Genomic DNA, 20989 nt, shown 5'->3' with positions numbered 1-20989 from the left:
TCAAATATCCTCAGAACAGTGAAATGACATTAAAAATCTTTTTTTATTTGACTATTTCGAAATATTATAGGAGAAAAAGAAATAGTATTTCAGTTTTTTGAGATTCTAAGTGATGAAGCTTTTGTATAATATAAGGGGAATATAATAAATAGAGAAGTATGAGAAAGAGATGAATTTTTTTCCCCCTGATTAAATGACAAGCCAACAGACTGGGAGTTATTAGTGAATGACGAAAGCCAGTTGAAAACAAGAACTCAATTTCGTTTCTTCTTCAAACGTCGTCGTCATCTACGAGGTTGCAGAGATAGGGGGTCTTCTATTTCAATTTCAACTCCATCTCTTATTAGTTCTGTCGATGTGCTAGAGTTTCTGGCTTTTCCACTGCTATTTAATCACTGTTAGAATTGTACTTCACGTGATCGTTCGTCGTTCCCTTCACGTTTTCGCCACCTTCTTCGTCTTTGTTCTTGTTTTTGCTGGTATTTCAAGGATTTGCATCACTTGGTACGAGGTTTAATTTTGTGTTTCCTGTTTAGTTCAAATTAATTACTAGCTATTTGAAGTTTTTTGTTTCCTCTGTAGTATCTTGAGTTTCTTAATCCACATTTCTGAAGCTTGAATCATCAAAAAGGTTCAACTGCATCTCGTTTTGCTTCTGTAGATTCAAGTTGAACAGTGTAACTACTAACTACCAACTAGTTGCTATTCAGGCATCCACGAACTGCTTCATTTTCTTTTAATACGGATTAGTTACTGAAGTATAACTGATCCAATTTTTCTTCTTTTGGGGTTTTTTGGTGGATCAGAATAGAAGAGAAATGATATTGCTATTGAAGTCTTTCTGAATCAAACCTTGCATTTGATACGTGTCACTTATCTTTGCATGGCGCATTCTGTTCTATATTTAATTTGATTTCCTTCTTCAAAGTTCTTTGAAGAACTCTAACAAAATTTCTATTTGATGCTCTACTTACAAATTCTTCTTCTAATCTACCGATCAGGTGGTGCGATTCACCAAATTTTGAGAGAGAGCTCTGCCTATTTGACTTGTTCAGGAAAAATGGGATCGACCGGGACAGAAAGGAGGGAGTCCTTCTCAAATGGAAAGGAACCTGAAGGAGTTCAGGAAACTGGTTGTCTCTCTATTGTTGTGCTTGGTGCCTCTGGTGATCTCGCCAAAAAGATGACATTTCCGGCCCTTTTCAATCTTTACCTGCAGGTTTGTTAGAAATACTCTGTTTTCCTCTCTGGCAATTATAAAATTTGAGCTAAAACTTGTGTGGATGGAGTAAGTAAAATTTGAATAATTTGTCAAAACCGTACAACCCTTGTCAGAATCTGTTCTGAGGCTCGCGCTTATCTCAATTATGAATATTTCAACCTGTTTAGCTCGTCATTTCTCTGAGTACAACAACTGCATTGACAAAGTCAATTGCATCTCTCATCCTCCAAGCCCTTCACTCTGAAAATGACGATATTCTGTAGTATTATCAAACTAGTCTTGGCATTTCATCCAAATTCTGAATTTCCTATTGTACACTCTCATTGTCATTTAAATTCATTCATCTTTTGTGGACCTTACACAGGGGTTTCTTAAACCAAGCGAAGTTCAAATATTTGGGTATGCAAGATCAAAATTGTCTGATGCTGAGTTAGGAGACCGCTTACGTGGGTGAGATTCCTTACTGTGATTTCATCTTTGTAGGTCTCATTCTTATATAATGAAGCTTATAGGATGTTTGACTGTGATAAGACAGTGTTTAGGGTTTTCCCCCTCTCCCATACTGGGCTTTGTAGTTGACAGTGTCAATTATTTTGATAAAACCTTGATTTATGGTGTTAATTCTACCATCCATTTAACCTTATTCAGATTTTTGTTCCTGGAAAGGAAAAACGAGCCTAAAGTTACTGTCTTCAAGAACATTACGATGAGGAAGATTCTTTTTTATTATTACTTCATTCACTCTTGTTTGTTAGTCACAAGTTCAGACACATCTCTCTTCACTTCTACTGTTGTTTCAGTTCACATAATTCTGATGAAGATTAATTCACATATGAACATTAACCACAGGTATCTTGTTGAAGGGAAGGAGTGTTCTTCTAAGCTCTCTGAAGATGTATCAAATTTTCTGCAATTGGTAGATATTTCTTGTCTCCCTATGTTATTATTGTTCGTTTCATCAATCATTTCCTATATTTCAACCTTCCATTGTTGGTATGATGGCTCTTTTCAGATCAAATATATCAGTGGTTCATATGATTCCGAGGATGGCTTCCTTCAGTTGGATAAGGAAATTCGTGAGCATGAAATCTCAAAGAACTGTCAAGAAGGATCATGCCGAAGACTTTTTTATCTTGCACTTCCTCCATCAGTATATCCAACCGTTTGCAAAATGATCAGGAATTGTTGCATGACTAAATGTAAGCTTCTCCCATGGATTTGGATAATCTAACTCAATCTTCAGCACATTTGGCTTGTATATTCCATTCATTCAACTTTTCAGTCACATCCACTATTCACACATTAATCCTTCAGTTGTGTTTCACTAATGCATTAGAGAGAGATTTCCACTTTTAATATGATCTGAGTTGATTCATGTTTGTTTCTATATTGACACTGATGCTTGATGTTGTCCCTTCTGGTTAAGTTGCATCAAAGTTGTTCTTTCTGCTGCATAACTACAAATGTGCCACTTCTGTGGAAGACCATATTTTTATGGATACTATATTTCCTGTTAACTTACTTGCCTTGGAATCTCTAAAATCTCAAATTAGATCCTTACTGTTCCACATAAGCAATTCTTTTCAGCTGATGTTAGTGGATGGACTCGACTAATTGTTGAGAAGCCCTTTGGAAAGGATTCGGAATCATCAGAGAAACTTAGTGCACACCTTGCGGAGTTATTTAATGAACAACAACTTTACCGTATTGACCACTACTTGGGCAAGGAATTGGTGCAAAACTTGGTATTAAGCTGCAGAATGTTTAGTTTTTGCTTATTAGCTTTCGTCCCTCAATTTTTCTCTCCAACTGTGTATGCTTATCAAACCTTCTTTTTTCTCTTTAATTTGCAGCTGGTGCTCCGTTTTGCTAATCGCTTTTTTTCGCCTCTGTGGAACCGTGACAACATTGCCAACGTACAGGTAAGATTGACAGTCAATCATTTAAACCTTATATCTTGTGGTTCACTACCATGTGCCTGTCATACTCCAGCTTGATATTTAAATCATTCTTCACTGGGACCTAATTTATACCGTATTGTTATTCTTCGACTAGCCGTGTTGTATGTTATTGTTTGTTTCTGATTCTTGCCTTCTTTCAGGAGGTGTTACTGGGTAAATTTAGGTGGCATGTAAATGTAATGGAGTAAAAAGTCAGATGATACATGTAGGCATATGATATATATATTTAATGTGCAATTCTCATGGAAATTTTGTTATTTCATTGACTTCCACGGTTTATGCATTTAGTTTCTTGCCTTGGCAGCTCAGCTAATGTGAAAAATGGTGTTCACAATTTGGTGCTATTGAGCTTATATATAGGAGTCTTTTTCAGTTTACATCAAAGATTTCTCTACATTATACAGTTATAAATTTGTCAGAAATTTAACTATTTGTCTTTATTTTCAGATCGTATTCAGAGAGGATTTTGGAACTGAAGGACGTGGTGGATATTTTGATGAATATGGGTGTGTGCTCTAGATTCTTATTAAAATCTTCTATCTGTATGCTACACTTGTAGCACTTATTTATGACAGATTGTGATACCTTCTTTAGGATTTCTGTAAGACTTATTTATTACTAGATGTTTATATATTCAAAAATTGCTTGCTGTGATTTTATCACAGAATAATCCGTGATGTAATTCAGAATCATCTGTTGCAGGTAGTCTTCAAATATCTTTTCAGGAATCTGAAATTTTTTTATCTTCTTTTTAATGAGGGGGAAGCAGCTGATTTAAGCTTTATGTTCATGCCAACTGTAGGTCTTTTGCTTAGTCGCCATGGAAAAGCCTATTTCTCTTAATCCTGAGCACATCAGGGATGAGAAAGTGAAGGTCATTATCCTCACTTCCCCACGTTCATTTTTTAGTCTCATATTGTTAAGAAAATTATACTTTTTTTTTTAATTGGGGGGAGGGGTGAAATTGTTAAGAAAATTATACATCATTCAGATATTTCCTTCTTCTTTCTTTACATTCTATATGCATTTATCTTCTGAAGATATTCTTTCTCAACATTTATTGGTACGTCTATTGTCTATCCATAATGATCGTATTCTGAAATTTCAGGTTCTTCAATCTGTCTTACCTATAGATACAGAAGAAGCGGTATTGGGACAGTATGAAGGGTACACAGATGATCCAACGGTTCCTGACAGCTCCAATACCCCAACTTTTGCATCTCTCATTTTGCACATACACAACGAGAGATGGGAAGGTAATATCCTTCCTGAATAGTTGTAATTTTCATGCTATTATTATTAACTTCGTCATTTCTGTTTGATATACATGACTTTTGTGTGTTAATTTTAATTTCTTATGTACTAGGTTCCAAAACATTGAACATTTCTTTTCTCAATTTCGTATTAGTTCTGAAATTTTTATTCCCTCTCAGGTGTTCCTTTCATAATCAAGGCAGGAAAAGCATTAAACTCAAGAAAGGCAGAAGTTCGTGTTCAATTTAAGGATGTTCCTGGTGATATCTTTAAGAGTATGGCAATTAATGTGCTTCCATATATTTGAATGATGTTATTTTAGACCCTTGAACATTCTCTTGACTAATCTAATTACATCATTCCAAAACCTGACTGCTTTTTAAGTGCATGATAGTTAGATGCAACCATTTTGTACCTACTACCAGACCTTCCCCCACCCAAATAAGAAAAAGAATCAATCTTTTTGGGTGGTGTTGGCTGTCAATGCACCTTAGATTCTGGTTGAGCTCTAAATGTACAATTAATGACTCAAATCGAATTTGATCAATATAGACCCAAATCTGTTTGGACCAGGTAGGTCTAGGCCAATCATCTCTAGGGTGAATTGGTATTAGTTCTGGGTCAGCCTGGAACAGAGTCAAGTTTCAGTTGCTCATGCTGCACGCTAGTGTGTGGCTCATTTGATTTCAGTTCAAAGTACTTCCTGGTAGCCGATTTTATTGCATGAAAATTCTTATATTTTGGAGTTTTATGATGCTTAGGTAAGAAACAAGGGAGAAATGAGTTCGTAATACGCCTACAACCAGCAGAGGCCATGTACATGAAACTGACAGTGAGTTCTTGATTCTTGCCATTGACTGCAGGAGATACTGTTATGCTTATGTCTAAAGCGTTCCAAATTAAATATGAAAGCTCTAGATAAGTTACTTTGAAACATTGCCTGTTTGTTCTCCTTATTTGTATGCTTGGAGTGCTCAATTGTGGTCATTTAATGGTAAGCAATGTAAGGACGTTGCTTTTAAATGTCCACAGATTTGGGAAATCCAAATGCTTTGAAGATTTTGGTCCCAAATAATCTTGGGTCTATTTGGTTAGCTTTTCTTTTTAACCATTTGAAAACGTTTGGCTTTCCCATCTCTCCATTTGGATGGAAAATTACATCTCATTCTCTAGGATATCTGGTAAATCAGTGTCAAGGTATTATCCCTTATGACTTTCTTTGTGGCCTGCAATCATATCTCTTATTATTTCTTTTTTCTTTTTTCTCTTAAAGGTTAAGAAACCTGGACTGGAAATGTCAACCATACAGAGTGAACTAGACTTGTCTTATGGACAACGCTATCAAGGGGTCACAATTCCTGATGCCTATGAGCGTCTGATTCTGGATACGTATGCTTCCTCTTCCGCATCCGTTGTTTCTTCTTTAAATGGTCCTATGTATATCTCTGTTTTTAGTATCCAACAGCTTCCAAGTTGATGTGCAATCCAACTTTGGATGAGTGTAGTTGCAGATTAGAAAGAAGATTCAAGATTGGATTCAAATATGTAAGGAACGAATAACTAACTATGCTGAGCTTCTTTTGCAGAATACGGGGTGATCAACAGCATTTTGTTCGAAAGGATGAATTGGAGGTAAAAACTTTTATAACCCAGATTGAGATAATCAAATCCTAAACATGAATTTGATTAGAGATTGAAAGTTTTTTATGTTTGTGATTATCAGGCAGCATGGAAGATCTTTACTCCAATGCTGCACAAAATTGATGCTGGGGAAATGCAGCCAACAATATACAAACCAGGCACCCGAGGTCCTGAAGAAGCAGACAAGCTTGCAGCTAAGGCTGGCTATGTGCAAACACATGGTTATATTTGGATCCCACCTTCCTTGTAATCAAATAACATCTGGGTGAATGGATGAATAATCTGTTTCTCTTAGTTGAGTTGACTGATAGTAATGGGGCGTTCGTATATTCCCACTATATATTTGTAGCAAATAATCTTCTCCCTGTAGAGTTCCTAGTGGGATTTATTTGTTCATCCAGAACTATGTATGATGTTGTGTAAGAGAAGTACAGTGTGCAATGAAATTTTGTATTTGAGGCATTCGCGTGCAGAGGAAATTATACTCCATCGAGCAAGTGGTAATTCAAATCTAGTTGAGTTGCTTATTCAAGGAAGAACAAACAAAAGGAAATCTGAATTCTTACCTCTTATTTATGAGGGCTTGATCTCTGTCAACTGAGCCAAACCTACGATCTCCATCAGGGGAGAGGTATATATTGTCCCGATGCTTCTCCACTGCACAATAGTGGAGATGCCTACCTTTGAATATTGACGAGATGAATCAGAGGTGGGACTCGCAGTGGGTCTTACAAGGGTTTCACTCCTATTATGTGGTGGAGAAGTGTTATGAGAGCACATACCTCTCTGTTGACGAGGAGCTGATTTAGTCTCCCTTGGGGTTATGAGTTGCAACTAAGTAGTCTTGATTCCTGATCTTTACAACTGAGCACAACCTTGAGGCTACTGAGTCTTGTGACTAGGTACATATCAGTTGAAGTATATTTTTCTTTTTGGTCAATCAAAACCCCTTCTCAAACTGTGCAATCTTCTTCTAAAGGCATACGGTTATGAATCCAAATCTGCAGAATCAATATGTAACGATCTTCTACCCAGATCTTCCCGTTCTGTCATTTGACTTATGTTCTTTATGTAGCATTTAGACCGAATGACTCTATAAAATTATGTCGATATGTCTTCATGTGAGCATGACATATAATCTGTCGACTGAAACCATTCCTAGGAAGGCTTTCCTTTCCCACCTTGGTTTCTCTGATAATGTGGGCTTTCAATGGGCCCAATTCTATAGAGTAAACCCCAACAAGGTCCATGGGTTTTCTTGGAGGTGTGTTTCTCACATCAAATTGGCTTCCAACTTCCAAGTAATCTTATTTTCGCCATGGCTTCTCAGTATCATGGATGTGGATGAGCTTGCTCAAAAACATTTGAAGTAAATTTAACATATGGTGAGTCATACAATTGATATAAGATTCTAGAGTTGATATGTGGTCAATCTATTCGGCCAGCAACTCATCTAAAAAGAGTTAGGTGGCCAGAACTTTTTATCTACATGGCTTGGTGTGGTGGATAATTTTAATAAATAATTAAAATGGGTCACCAAAAAAATGGAACTTTGCCAAACTGATCTGCTTAGCTGGCGAATCATTAAAGGTATTTCAAGAAGCTCTGTTTTAGTATAATACATAAAATATGCATTTACAATTACAGATAGCTCAGAAGAATACATATATATTTTTGGAGAAAGGGTTCCTGCATAGACAATGTGGAAAGAATTTTTCAAGACACACCAAGAATGGCATCATTCATGCATAACCACATAATAGATTAGAGAGAGAAAATAATTAAAATCCCATGTAAGAGTAAAGTGTATTTTTGGGGAATTTGTTTTGTCGGTTGTTCGTTTCTATTTCGGTATTCTTCTTTATCGTTATACCTTTTCGAATATTCTTTTTCCGCATAGTTGTCTAGGTTTTCGGCTTGACTATTTCTACAATATATACTAACCCACAATTGTATGGACGGGTTCAATGTTAGAATTGAATGAGAATCGTTCAATTTTCTCCGAAAATAGCATAAAACGTTAAACAACTCCCGTGCCTGTGACTCTTGAGATACACGGAGTCAAGAGTCAAACTCAAACCCGCTTCCATAGTCGATGGTCTCTTGCCAATTCGACTACCTTCTTAAGACATTCTCGTAACTACAGTTGACAAAATATAATGCCAGTAATGCATGAATTTATTAAAACAATATGATAACCAGTGACTACTAGCTCTTACCAGACATTCATAATCTATGAACTAGAATCTCATTTATCTGTATACCAGAAAAAGAATCTGATTTCTCTGCATTTCAAACTCCACATTCAATAAAGATGGTCATCATCAAATCTGATACCTAGATTGGTTCTCCCCTCCTTTTAAGATATCCCATGAACTATATTCTTTTATAAAAATGGCAAAAAGATGACTTGTAGGTAGCGTAAGGTAGGAAAGCCTTGCAAGGGTAGGTTTTCATCTAAGGAAAGATGCTTTCCACACACCTGTACTTCAATTCAACATTTCATGTCCATCACACATTCCATTCTTCCTCTTCACCTTCCCATCACTTCTCTTTTTCCAACTAAACATCATTTGTTTATTATTTCTAAATGAGAATCCTCCGAATCAGTTTATGTGTACCTACTACCTAGATTAGTCTTGAAAGAATAACTTTATATATCGGAGAATTTGCTTTAATCGTAAGGAAATTCAAACTCTTGACTTCTTACTAGTTACTATAAGATGTTAAGTCTTTAGCCAATTGGATCAACCCATTAACAACTATAACATTTTCAACGGAATGAAGTTATGTATGTTGACTACACAATGAATACGTATGATTTGAACGTGAATCATATCGATATAAACACCAATATAGAAACCAATACGTATATGAAATATAAAGAAATTCTCAGTGACACCCTCTAAAGTATCATCTAAAACTAATGCAGTCATTCAATTTATTAGTTAGACCCATTATAGGAGAAAAAGAAATATCAATGACCCCCAATCATTTAAAAACCATAATTAAATACTAATGTAAACAAGTTAATTTTATTTCAAAAAGACAAGAATACCCTCGAATGAAAAATCCTACGCCCCAGTGGTCTTTGTCTTCCTCTACAATTTGCAGCCACTCATCATCTTCAATTCTTGCATCTTCTACACGATTTCTATTATCCAATGAATATATATATATTTTTTCTCTCTTTGTCCATCTTATTTCCTTATAATGGAAAGATAATGTTGAAAATAAATAAACATAAATTAATTGAATTTAATGATGTAATATTGGGTTTGATTGATAAATTAGATAAGTTAAGCGGTGGCATTGATTTTGGGATAAGTTAGGGCTGCATTTGAAAATTTTCCTAAAATATATGTCTAATCTAATGCGAAGATATTTATTTTATTATTAGGTATAAAATGAGGATTGAAATGGAAGGTTTGGTAGGTCCGACGTGGCAAACTCTTCAATTCCATCGGTCCGTTTATTCCTAATAAGGTTCGAATCGGATGGAATAGATGCAATGGTAAGTGGGCCCACGTAAAACAGTGGAAAGCTATGCATGTGACGTTAGGTGGAGCCGTCACCAAAGGTTAAAGATCCAAGGGCTAGAAACATATATAAACTTCTAAAGGAGGAGTGAAGAGATTAGGGCAAGGGAAGGAGGGGGTTTTAGCCCTTCCACGGATCGATCACGAAGAAGAAGAAGAACACCACCATCACCAACAACACCACCACCAACGCCAAGAACAAGAAGAAGAAGAGGAAGGAAGAGAAGGAAGAAGAAACCAAAGCGTGGCTTAATGGCTCGCGCTTGCTTCTGCGAAGAATGAGTACTTTTTCTTCTCTCAGCTCCACACGTGTCTTTCTCCCTGACCCTTCTCTCTACTCTCCTAAACTTGGCAATTTCCGTTTCTGTTCCTTCTCTCTCTCCCTATCCATCCTTTATCGAATTCTTGTTTCTCTTATTTCGTTTTGTTTTCGTCGCCTTTCCTCGCTTCAGTCTGTTCTTCTCCATCTTTCTCCTCTTCCCTTTTCCTATCCTAGTATTTGTCTGATTCTGCAATCGACAGGAGTTGCGTAAATTGCTCTGTTTTTTCTGGGGGGATCGGAATTATTGTTATTGCCTTTATGTCGATTCTTTGTTACGTTTATTCTTGCGGCTAGGTCATTGATGTTCGTCTTTAATTCTTGCCGGTCGAATTGATTCCGATTATAAGAAGGAAAAAAGGTAAAAAAAAGGTTGGGTTTTTCTTCTATTTCTCGTTTTCTCCCAATTTTCTGGGTTGGATTGATTCGGAGTTCGAATCCTAGACCTAATCAGGTTAGAACTTATAAGAGATTATTAAAACAAAAGAATAAGCTTTCGTTCTGTTCATTCTATTGGCTGTCCTCATGTTCTCGTATAATTTCATTCTGTTGATCAATTGTAGCTGTTATTGAGTGCTGAAACGAGAAACTCGGTGACATTTTTGGTGCTCTATTTTTGTTTGCCATCCAAAATCGAGGGTTTTCTTGTGGGATCTTTAATTCTAGGGTTTGCATTTCCTTCTTCTTCTAGGGTTTCATATTCAAAATTGTCCATCAGTTTCCCTTTTTCCCCCATTAGCCTCTTCCAATCTTCTGTCTTCCCTTTCTTATTACCCACTTTTTGCAACAGCAGGTATCGACTTCTTGGTGTTTGGCAATACATCAGAAGTTCGATTAATCTCTTCTGTTTTTTTCTTCTTCTTTTCTTTCTCTGGTTTTTGTTTTTGGAGAAGAAGGGAAATATATATTTACCCTTTATAATGACATTGAATTTTTCTCGTCGGCCCGTCTTTCCTACTAATCCTTCTGAAGACAATTTACTTTCCACCATTAGACTTGCCAACGGCTGCTTAGTGGAAGGAATCCCCGACAATGGTTTTGTTAAGCCATGGCCTTTCAACTGGGACAACGATCCCTGTGATTGGCCTTTCAACTGGGACAAGGATCCCTGTGATTGCGGAAGCGACAGAGCTGATTCGGAAGGTTCCGACGAGCCTACCTCCAATGATATTCTTGACATCCTTCCATCAGATCCCTTCGGCATGGACGTAAGTGCCACTTTTACTGCTCTCACGGAATGGATGGAGGACCTGGAACCACATTCTGAGAACTACATGAGAAGTGAAGCTGGTACAGAGAATGGAGATTGTCAGGTTTATACGGGGTTCAACTTTTACTGGATTGATGAAAGTTCAAACCCAGTAGGCCGGTTTGATGGATGGGAGGAGGACAAAGAATTTGGGGATGGATCATGTGACGGTACATCAGTATGCAATGTGGAGGAGATCCCTAGTTCTGATGGAGCTGGCAGTTTTCGATTCAATGACTCTCATGAGGCTGCTGAATACTGCCCCCCCAGAGAAAAAGAAGAATCTCCACATGAAGCTTTGTTCTTTGCCCTCGGTTTTCTTGGTGTGCAAGATCTCCTTTCTGTTGAAAGGGTTTGCAGAGCTTTTCGTTCTGTAGTGCAAAATGATGCCCTCCTGTGGATGAATATTCAGATAGACAAGCCATTAAATGAAAGGCTCACAGATGATGCTCTTATGCAGCTAGTTGGTCGAGCTCAAGGCAATTTGCAATCGTTGAGTCTAGTGGAGTGCTCAAGGATCACTGATGATGGTCTCAGACGTGTCCTTGAAACTAATCGGCGATTAAATAAGGTATCTACTACGATCGTTTTCTTAGTTGCATGGTATCTATTTGAATTCCTGTATTGATTTTTCTCAATTAATCTGTTCCCTTCATGGATGTTATTGGATGAATTTCTCTTCATGGATTTTTGAGATACAGATTTTGTACAAATTTTGCCTGAAAGTGGTTAAATGACTGTTCATTGTTAATCACTATTCGCAACAACGTGGAAATGAGATACCCTACATTACTAGATTGCAATGTGTCTTGGTCTTTGTCTTGTAGGAAACCAAAAGAACTTGTAATGGTTTGAAAAATGAAGACCAAGTTTATTTTTTTATGTTTTTGATTTATTGAAGATTGGAAAATGAATTACATTTATAGAATGTGCTTCAGCTGACTAGCTACTCCTACATAGAGACTCCCCCCCCCCACAACAACAACTATAGAGTAGAAGGAGCTGGACTATTGTTTTAATTGCTTAGTTGGGTGGTCCTGCCATGGCAGACAGTCTTGAAGTTTTTCTATCTGATGTGATTCGGTTTGAGTAGGTCATCCATCAGTGAAGGAATTTGTTGATCCATAGAATGTTTATTATCCTCTGCAATTGGATAAGTTTCTGCGTTCCCCGTCCTTTATCATGTGGTATACCTATGCAACCTGGTTTATTGTCTGAAGATGTTATCCGCAAGTAACCTCATTTATATAACAGTTACTGTGAGATTTTATTCTTTAGGATAGGAGTGGTATCCACTTCTTATTCTTCATTTTTTTTTCTTTTTTCTTTTTCTTCATTTATTATGGCTTTTTCATGTTGATGCACATGTATCAGCAGTTACTGATATTTTGCTTTCTTTTCTTGAATTCAAAATTAATTGATTGGAGCTTATTGTAGGTCTTTCCCCTTCCCTAAATTACTCAATTCGTGTTTAGTTCTCTGCTTGTAAATGAGATTCTTACTGCTTTTCATGTTGGTGCTATGTATCACCAGTTACTGCAATTTTACTTTCTTTTATTGAAAGTCAAAGTTAATTGATTGGAGCTTATCTTAGGTCCTTTGCCTCCCATAAATTACTCCATTCATGTTTGGTTGTCTGCTTGTTAATGAGGTTCTTACTGCTGTTCCCTTCTATGCAGCTGAGTGTGCCAGTATGTACAAGGCTCAGTGTCGAGGGAATTGTCAATAACTTGAAAGCCTTCAAGTCCTCTGGGGCACCTGGGATTAAGCACCTAAGGATTGGCGGCCATTATGGTGTAACAAATAGTCACTATGAAGAGTTGAAGCTATTGTTGGGTTCAGCAAATTGCCAACAACCAAAATCTCATAAACCACGATTTTATCACTGTCAACATTTGTCTCTCTCTTGTGACGATGATCGTCCTATTGACATTGAGATGTGTCCAAGATGCCAGAATCTGAGACTGGTCTATGATTGCCCTGCAGAGAGCTGCCAAGGGAAGCAGACTGCTTCCCAGTTGTGCAGGGGATGCAAATTCTGCATTGTACGGTGTGTCCAATGTGGACGGTGCATCAATGACGGTGAATGTCATGAGAATTTCTTCATGGACCTGCTTTGTTTAAGCTGCTGGAAGCAACTGCCCCCGGAAATGCAAGAAAACAGAGATGTTCCCTCAAAGAGCACCATTTTCCATCAAGACACTAGGTATGATTTTCACCTCCATGGCTAAGGGTTCTGTAAATGTCTTCACCTTTTGGCTTTGGATGTTTGGGCGTTCGTGAGCTACTGAGTCATTGGCAGTTCATATATTTAACCAAAGATGACAGCTCACATGACAAGGTGTTCCTTTACCACAGTTTTATTCTTTTAAATGCACCCTGGCTTGGAAGGAGGGTTGCATTGTATCAGCGTCAGAAACCTTATTATTTTCTGAAAGAAAAAGAAAGTACCAACTGGGGAAAAAAAATACAGTATTTGAAGAATAAAATTATACCCAGGCAGACGAAAAGAAATATCCATGGGGGCAGAGAAACATGAGAAGAAAAATAGGATACATGAAAACATAAAGATAAGGAGAAATCTAGTGTTGAAAAGCTGTCTACAGTTCTCGGATCCTCCCTGTTAAAGCTCGAAAAATGAAGATGTGTTTTATATGTTTTGATGTGATACTGTGCAAGTGGTCACAAGCCATGTCCCTTGGGCAAAGAATTGAAATTGCAATTTAAGCCTCTGATAAAAGTGGTAGGAGTTCAGAGATGAGATTATGATTCATATATGCCTGTGAAAGTTGTGGCTGTGGGTGTGGAATTGGCTTTCTTCCTGTCTGCTGCTACTAGTTAAATGGAAAAGAACTGCCCAAGTGATGTGGCTGAGAAGTGGGAGAAGATGAAAGGGTATGAGTGCATTTCCTGCTGGAGAATTACAATCTGCAAAGCTGCTGGACTTTGAGCTTGTTGATCGTCTTTTTGATCAACTGGGTCAGTCATCAGAGTATCTAGAATAGAGATGGTAATACTGTCTGTTGCTTTTGTGTTAGTAAGTTTTGAGTATCTCTCCTTTTATGTTGTTATCTCTGGCTTCCTCCATCCTTTCCTGTCACTTAATATGGATGGGCTGAGCAGTGATGTAGAAAATCACATGTAATTAGTATGACTTCTTGGCTGGGAAAATAAAAATTCTTCGTCTGCTGTTTTCACGTATTCTCTTTCTCTTTCCATTGTATGCTTTGGTTCTGGCTGCTTCTTTGGAAAACATTCCATCCTTGGTGACCTTAACAAGTGGATTGGCTATTTATTCAAGAAAGCTTTTTCCCTTTTAAGATGCCGACCTCGCATGAAAGAGCTATGCAAAAAATGGCGATCTTAATGAAGTCTCTGCCCCTGTCGATCTGGAACAGCTTTTGGACGATCCTGCGTTTCATAAACTAGGTGAGAAGCCTTTTCGTAACCTGAGAGAGTGAGAGTAATTTATATGATAGAAAAGCTCTTTTACAGTAAAAAAAAGTAGAAAGACGCTTAGGGGATGTACGCTTGTTTTTTGCGTTTCTTTTTTCTGATATTTTGTATTTTTTTCTTTTTTGGATCGATGGTTTGTCATAGATTTGGACCCACTTCAGGAAACATCAATTTCACAGAAAAGGTATCTTTTGAAAAGGTTGAAGGTATCTTTGTCTTTTTTATATCAAAACATAACTTTTTATTCAAGGCACGAAATTTTGTAGACATTTTGAAAAATATTGTCGAAAATTCATAAGTAATGATAATATAATATATTGCAATAAGAGAATTTTTTTTTCACCATTCTTTTAGCATTTTTGTGGTTTTGAAAACTATTAAGGCTTGATTTGTTTGCTGGAGTAAATGTGATTTGTTTGCTCTCTTTAAAAGTGTGATTTGTTTGATTGTTTGGAATGGAAAAACTAGAGATAAACTCTCTTAATTTAAGGAAGTTTGTCAGGTGAGGTGACATGCTAACTTTTTCACCTCATGCATTTTCAAAACCCTATAAAATACGTAAGATTTTGTTAAAAAGATGTAAAATAAAAAAGTTAGACTCACATTTAACACTATTTTACAAAATTCCATCATTTCTTTTCCTTCTCCCTCATCCCATTACGTATTGGACCCACCTGTTTGTTTTTTTTTTCTTTCATTTTTTTTCCACCCACTTTTTCACAACGTAGCTTAAAGGTCATGTCAGTTTCACTTGGGCCTAAGCCTTAAATGAGACTGGATTTTTCTTCTTCCACACGGCTCATGCTCAATTTATTTCAATTCCAAATGAGTCTAAGGCCTTGTAGCCCTATCATTTCTCAGGCACATCGAGAGAAGACAGAGAGATCAATAGAGAAGATGAAAAGCAAAGTGAGAGACAGAGACGAGAGTGAGAGACAGAGAGATGATGAAGAGCATAGTGGGAGAGCGAGACAAAGAGAGCGAAAGAGAGAAGACAAAGAGCAGAGCGAGAGATAGAGAGAAGGAGAAAAATCGTCAATTTTCCCTGACATTTATTTGGTTCGACATTTTATCATGAGATATTGCTGATATCTCAACGATACTTGACGATTTGTTTTTTCTATGCTCTTATTTTAAAACCCTAAAACCTAAAAAGTATTTTCTCTTGTTTCATTTATTTTTCCAATTACTTGAACTTTTTTCCCCCTTCTTTGTGGAACCATACATGATTTCCGTAAATAAAAATTATTTTACACCTAAAAATAGAAGGAATCAGTTCTTTTTTTTTTTTTGGTAAGAAGGAATCAGTTCCATACAATCCTTAAAAGAGAGCACAGTTTCCTAGGCAAAAACATGAAACGGTTATGAGAAAAAGCATATAGCAGATTCTCAAACGGAATTTTGCGGGAAGGATGCCCAACCAAGTCATCCATCCATAGCGTGGCTGACACCTATTGGTGCAGCTGGGGTAAAGAAACATTTTTACTGGAGCGGTTTCGGATTTCTTTTGGGGTTTTCGGGTAACAGCAGAAAAAACCGAGGCCGTCTATTAGATGAACCGAAACTACCCGGATCGATTGAAACCTAAAAGCTGATCAAAACCGGACCGAAATGATGAAAACAAACCCGCAAAAGAAACTGAAACAGTTAATCCCACATTTGAGACATCTTACTTTTGTTTCAGGCAACAGAGAGGGTAAGAAATTGTCGAAAACTCAACTCAAAGAGGGTATCTGAGAATTGCATTTGAGAAATCATCTCCCAACCGTATTACATTGCTTCTCTCATTGATACCTATGTGGCTTGCCAGAGAACCCATCCTACAGATTTAATATGACATTCAGACAGAAGAGGAATGATGATGAAGGTGATTCATTCCCAAGTCACAGTAGCTTGAGATGCTCATCCATTTTTAGGGACTGAAATTGCATAATGGAAAAGATAAAACATTGAAAGTCTAATACATATGATGATCGGGAATTTCAGTGAAGGACTAAAATTGTATAAAGAGAATGCTGCAGGGTACCTTCAACCTATTGAAACAAGGCTGAGGATGCTGGGAAAATTGACGCATAAATGATCGAACCAATATGTCATCCTTGAGTTCTTGCACTGAAGCCCATCACCTGTAAAACTCTGTGTGGCCAGCAATATCCCTGCATATCAGCTTTGCCTCAGCAGACAATTTCAAGCTTTTACTAATAACCAGCCCTGTTAGCTTGTGTGTGGAAGCTGGTCTGTAGACCATTGCACCCTCTTCTTTGCCAACCACAACAGCTTCTCTTGCAGGTACAACATTCTCCCACCAAAATTCCTTTAGAATCCCATGAATCAGCAGCCAATACTCCTGGTCCCGGCAAACACGGAAGATTGTACTCCCATTTTGAGTCCAACAATACACATTAACCCATTCCCTATCCATGATCTCCATCAGACCCTGCACCTGAGGCATATAATAGAAAGGCACAGTTGACCATGGCAAAGCAAGTTCAGGCTTTCCTTTGTTATATGGGCACTTCACCTCCAGGACTCCACCCCCAGGATTACACCCTAGAAGCCCATCTGGTGAGGCACCAAGCCATTTGGACTGTTCCTCTGCATGCACTGCAAACCCAAGGGAACCAACGTCATGACCAGTGATGCCCCTGTACCGCTCTATTGCAGCAGACTCGTTCAGCACACCCCACTCCATAGCTGCTTTTGCAGCAGCAGTGACGGATCCAGCCTCCATCGTGAATACCTTCTCCTGCCAAAGCTCAGCACGGCGATTACCCTTCCAAAATCCTAGAGCAGTGCTGAAGGTGCTAGTTGTTAGCTTATCCCTGCGGAGTGCAAACCATTCTTCTGAGCGTTGTTGAGTACAAAAGGGAGTCAGGTGGGCAGCTACTACCGGTGATGCAGTGGCACGAAGGGTGAGTTGAGTTGACGAAGATGTCACCACTGAGGTAGCAGTACAGCAAGACCGGGCAATGCCACTAACACACTTCCTTCTCACTGGCAGTGCTGCCAGAGACTTGTGGTTGAAGATGTGGAATTGACAGACAGAAGCATAGGCCATTGTTGGACATAATCATATAATTGATGGGGGTTGCCTTCAGTTGTAGGATCCAACCAGGATCATGTACCATTACACAAGCAAGTAGAAGACTCAGGACGTGAGTTGAAAATAAGTTAAACAGTCACAAAATTCATACTTAATTCAATGTCTATAGCATCCCTTCAATCTTGGGGCTTTCAGGTTTTTATGGGGTTTCTAAGCTGAGAACCCACTGTATTTTTGAAGTGACAAGTTTGCGGAGATCCGGAAGATCCCAAGGATAGTTGCAACTCAGAAAGGACCACGGCAAAATGAACAATTTGATTCTTGATACAAACCACCTTCGTTCAAGATAAATGCAAGTTATTAGTCATGGAAAGGGGTGTCAAAAGAAGAACTGACATGAAATCATGCAACCGTTATGGCCTAGAAAATTTTTATACACTTCTTCAGCGGGAGCACCAAAATGCAGGGTAACAACAGAAGGATTCTAATAAAACCCTAAGCCATTCTAAATTTCAGTACCCCTTTTTTTTTGGGTTCAAAAAAATTTCAGTACCATAAGATATTTCAACAGTTTCTGAATGGTTCCAATCTTGATATATTTCTTGAAAATAGAAGAAAACCGGAACATCATTAGTCCATCAGTAATTACATCCAACAGGAAGAATTCTGAGACACTGCAGGACAGATACCCAATGTTTGCACATTATAAAATGCGCATTGAGTAAATTCACTGAATGTAAACTTATGTAGGAGAAAGACTACAACAAAATCCAATTTTCAAATGCATCATCACTATTAGGATTTAGTTAAATCAACATTCAGCAGTTTCCTGTTCATAATAATAATCTTGGAACTGGCTCCAAACGGTTCAGGAAAACAGAAACCTAAGCAGATGTTGTATATGCCATAGTTCTGACATACCAATCTAAAGCATTTATCTGAAAAGGTGGAGGTATCAGTGTGTAAATAATTCTGAACTCAAGAAAAGACCAAGAACAGAGTAATTATAGAAATGACAGACAGAAGCTAAAGTTTAAGAAACATGGAGCGTAGTAGAGGCTTTAGCATTTTTACCTGAACCAGGCCCTGATAGGCTCCTGATAGCGGAGTTATTACAATGGACTTCAATATTGCGAAGGTATTTGGATGAAATAGATAAGCCTAGAATATTTGGTAGCTTTTGAGAAGTAGAGGGGGGGGGGGGGTGTTCCCCACTGAGCTCAAGAAACCGTAGTGGGTTTCATCAGATGCTCCTATTTCCTACCATCTTCAACCAGACTAAGATTCCTACGGCATTCAAGTGTCGGAAGCTTTGAATCCAAAGGGAGAAAGAACTGCACAGAAACCGAGCTGTGCAATACTTTTGAGTCGCACCTTCTATCGAACACTAGGCGTGCATTCCCTGAACAGGCTCCAATGAGCCAACCCAGGGAGATAGACGGAGATAATCGTGAGTTCTGAATTTTTAATTTCGATAAGATAACCCCTCTTAAATGACGAAATGTCACTTCTATGACCCTGGATGAATTGAAGAAAATCAAGTCACCTCAACGAGGGAAGGGAATTTTCGTGGTTGTAGCCTTGTAGTTGTAGGTCATAAATATCAAAAGGGAAGGATGAACTTTGTTTGCCCCTCCAGATAATTTTATCGAACTTTAGGGGGACGGAAGGGAAGCCATGAAGAGCTGCCACCGTGAATCCCTGAAATGCCCTTGAGGGTCGTTTTCATTAATTCATTTGCTCCTCTTTAGGTTTCATTTCATTTTCTCTTCCGAATTTTGCTTCTCGGGGCACCTTTTCCCATTTGTTTGCAGTGGTAGAGTCAGAAAAATAAACATGTGAGACTCATATGTAGAGGGCGAGAGAATAAATAAAAAAATAATAATAATAATTTTGTAAAAAAATTTCAAATATAGGTCTCACTTTTGTTGTTTTCCTCACTATTCCATTAGAAGCAATGTGCATCAATGCATGCCTCCAAAACCAAAACCGTACAAAACTTACGAGTTAAATGGAGGTCATTTTAAGTTTGCCTTGATATTTTGGATCTTTCAATTTGAATCAAGACCCTATTCCACGTTGAAGCATCCATATGCCACCTTAAATACTTTTTTTTTTTTTTTTTTTTTTTGAATCCGAAGATGTTATATATAGGGTGGGGAATATTACTAATATAGGCGCCGCCGGATGGGTGCAAACCTAGGACCTCCCCATGGGAAGTTGGACTTTTAACTGCTCTACTGAAGTTGGGCTTAAACATTGATATGTATTAGGCATTACTCTCAAGCTAGCTCTAGTGTGATCATTCCCCCCAACTCATAATCTCAATATACTCATCTCCGTTATATTTAATTTTATTGGAATTTTAAAACTATTTTATATCGTGAGATTTAAAATATTTTATTTGTTTTATAATGAAATATTAGAGGTAATGTTATTCCCTATTAGACACTTAAATAGCCAATGGGTATGTAATGAAAAGCCTTGTTTGAATGGCTAACATACAAGACTTAAAAAAAAAAGACATGGTCTAAGAGGTACCTTATAGAAATACTTCTTTGTAGGTATCTCTTCCTCTCCTACATAAAAAAAGGAGTTGATATCTAATGACTATAACAATTTTAAAAATAAATATTAGTCTTTTAGTGTTCTATCAAAATGTGTGTGTTTATTGACGAGTTTATGAGTACTACTTTCGGACGTTCTTTGCAAGTAGGTTCCTTAGGAATGCATGCCATTGGGACGAAGAAGTTTGTTGTATCTTGGAGTGAGGACGTCAAGGTCAAACCCAATATACACTATAGGGATGGTCAAATGGTTGTCCATGTCTTATTTCCCACAAATTTACCTATTGAAATCTAATTTAAGCTTAAACCTAACCCTAATAAGAAAAGTTTTGTAGTAGAAAAAATGTAAAAGACAATGGTCAATTTACCTCCATTTGAATTCTCTTAGACCCAATCATTAGGTGATCACTACCCTCACCGTCCCTGAGAAAAGATCCCTCTCTCTACAACTCATTATGGAAAATTTGGGTTTCGCCCTTTCCAGTCACGGATCTTGGGGAAGAAATTGACAAGATTAACTCATGGTTTCATAATCGAGGGATTATTGAATTTCTTGTTTTTCACGACAGAAACATGAATTTCATAAATAATCATTAAAAAATTCATGTCGATCCACCAGAACTCCACTCATGAAGATTGATGCGTTGAAGAGAGCATTTCATAAGAAATTCAGTCAAGTTCCATGTATACACTGTTGTCCGTGAGCTAGGGTTTCATCTGTTGAAAGCATGTTGCCAT

General features: G+C 37.7%; 3 protein-coding genes across 6 annotated transcripts; 2 read left to right on the top strand and 1 right to left on the bottom strand.

Moving 5' to 3' along the window:
- The first annotated feature begins 201 nt into the window (after positions 1 to 201).
- LOC149006412 (glucose-6-phosphate 1-dehydrogenase 6, cytoplasmic-like) lies at positions 202 to 6618 on the top strand. Of its 4 annotated transcripts, none has more exons than XM_089165944.1 (16): positions 202 to 295; positions 1002 to 1219; positions 1587 to 1672; positions 2072 to 2138; positions 2235 to 2421; positions 2810 to 2967; positions 3076 to 3144; positions 3631 to 3689; positions 3849 to 3885; positions 3986 to 4057; positions 4292 to 4439; positions 4617 to 4712; positions 5199 to 5269; positions 5711 to 5826; positions 6024 to 6069; positions 6161 to 6618. In XM_089165944.1, the coding sequence occupies exons 2-16, from the start codon at positions 1061 to 1063 to the stop codon at positions 6326 to 6328; spliced, it is 1539 nt and encodes a 512-aa protein (XP_089022070.1). In that variant the 5' UTR covers positions 202 to 295; positions 1002 to 1060; the 3' UTR covers positions 6329 to 6618. The 4 variants fall into 4 exon arrangements, with proteins under 4 accessions (XP_089022070.1, XP_089022068.1, XP_089022069.1 ...); XM_089165942.1 differs by having other exon boundaries at positions 209 to 504; XM_089165943.1 differs by having other exon boundaries at positions 209 to 511.
- A 3108-nt stretch (positions 6619 to 9726) lies between these two features.
- LOC149006411 (Ribonuclease inhibitor) lies at positions 9727 to 14580 on the top strand. The gene is made up of 2 exons (XM_089166767.1): positions 9727 to 11756; positions 12865 to 14580. Exons 1-2 carry the CDS (start codon positions 10857 to 10859, stop codon positions 13414 to 13416), a joined length of 1452 nt encoding a protein of 483 aa, XP_089022893.1. The 5' UTR covers positions 9727 to 10856; the 3' UTR covers positions 13417 to 14580.
- Positions 14581 to 16344: 1764 nt separating this feature from the next.
- On the bottom strand, positions 16345 to 19443 carry LOC149006410 (Restriction endonuclease, type II-like superfamily protein). The gene is made up of 2 exons (XM_089167412.1): positions 18759 to 19443; positions 16345 to 17733 (listed from the first exon to the last, which is right to left on the bottom strand). Exon 2 carries the CDS (start codon positions 17697 to 17699, stop codon positions 16764 to 16766), a length of 936 nt encoding a protein of 311 aa, XP_089023538.1. The 5' UTR covers positions 17700 to 17733; positions 18759 to 19443; the 3' UTR covers positions 16345 to 16763.
- Between the last annotated feature and the right edge of the window lie 1546 nt (positions 19444 to 20989).

This window comes from Hakea prostrata, chromosome 8 (assembly GCF_041222555.1).
Source record: "Hakea prostrata isolate BN-2017 chromosome 8, UWA_Hpros_2, whole genome shotgun sequence".
In the NCBI taxonomy this organism is placed as follows: domain Eukaryota; kingdom Viridiplantae; phylum Streptophyta; class Magnoliopsida; order Proteales; family Proteaceae; genus Hakea; species Hakea prostrata.
Note: the sequence above shows the minus strand (reverse complement) of the source record. Positions and strands in the feature narration are given on the sequence as shown.

Bases quoted from the DNA above. Each gene is read 5' to 3' on its own strand.
- LOC149006411 (XM_089166767.1), top strand. From the start codon at position 10,857: ATGACATTGAATTTTTCTCGTCGGCCCGTCTTTCCTACTAATCCTTCT. The intron at 11,757-12,864 runs GTATCTACTACG...CCTTCTATGCAG, and splicing joins CTAATCGGCGATTAAATAAG to CTGAGTGTGCCAGTATGTAC.
- LOC149006412 (XM_089165944.1), top strand. From the start codon at position 1,061: ATGGGATCGACCGGGACAGAAAGGAGGGAGTCCTTCTCAAATGGAAAG. The intron at 2,422-2,809 runs GTAAGCTTCTCC...AATTCTTTTCAG, and splicing joins GAATTGTTGCATGACTAAAT to CTGATGTTAGTGGATGGACT. The intron at 2,968-3,075 runs GTATTAAGCTGC...TTTAATTTGCAG, and splicing joins AGGAATTGGTGCAAAACTTG to CTGGTGCTCCGTTTTGCTAA.
- LOC149006410 (XM_089167412.1), bottom strand. From the start codon at position 17,699: ATGGCCTATGCTTCTGTCTGTCAATTCCACATCTTCAACCACAAGTCT.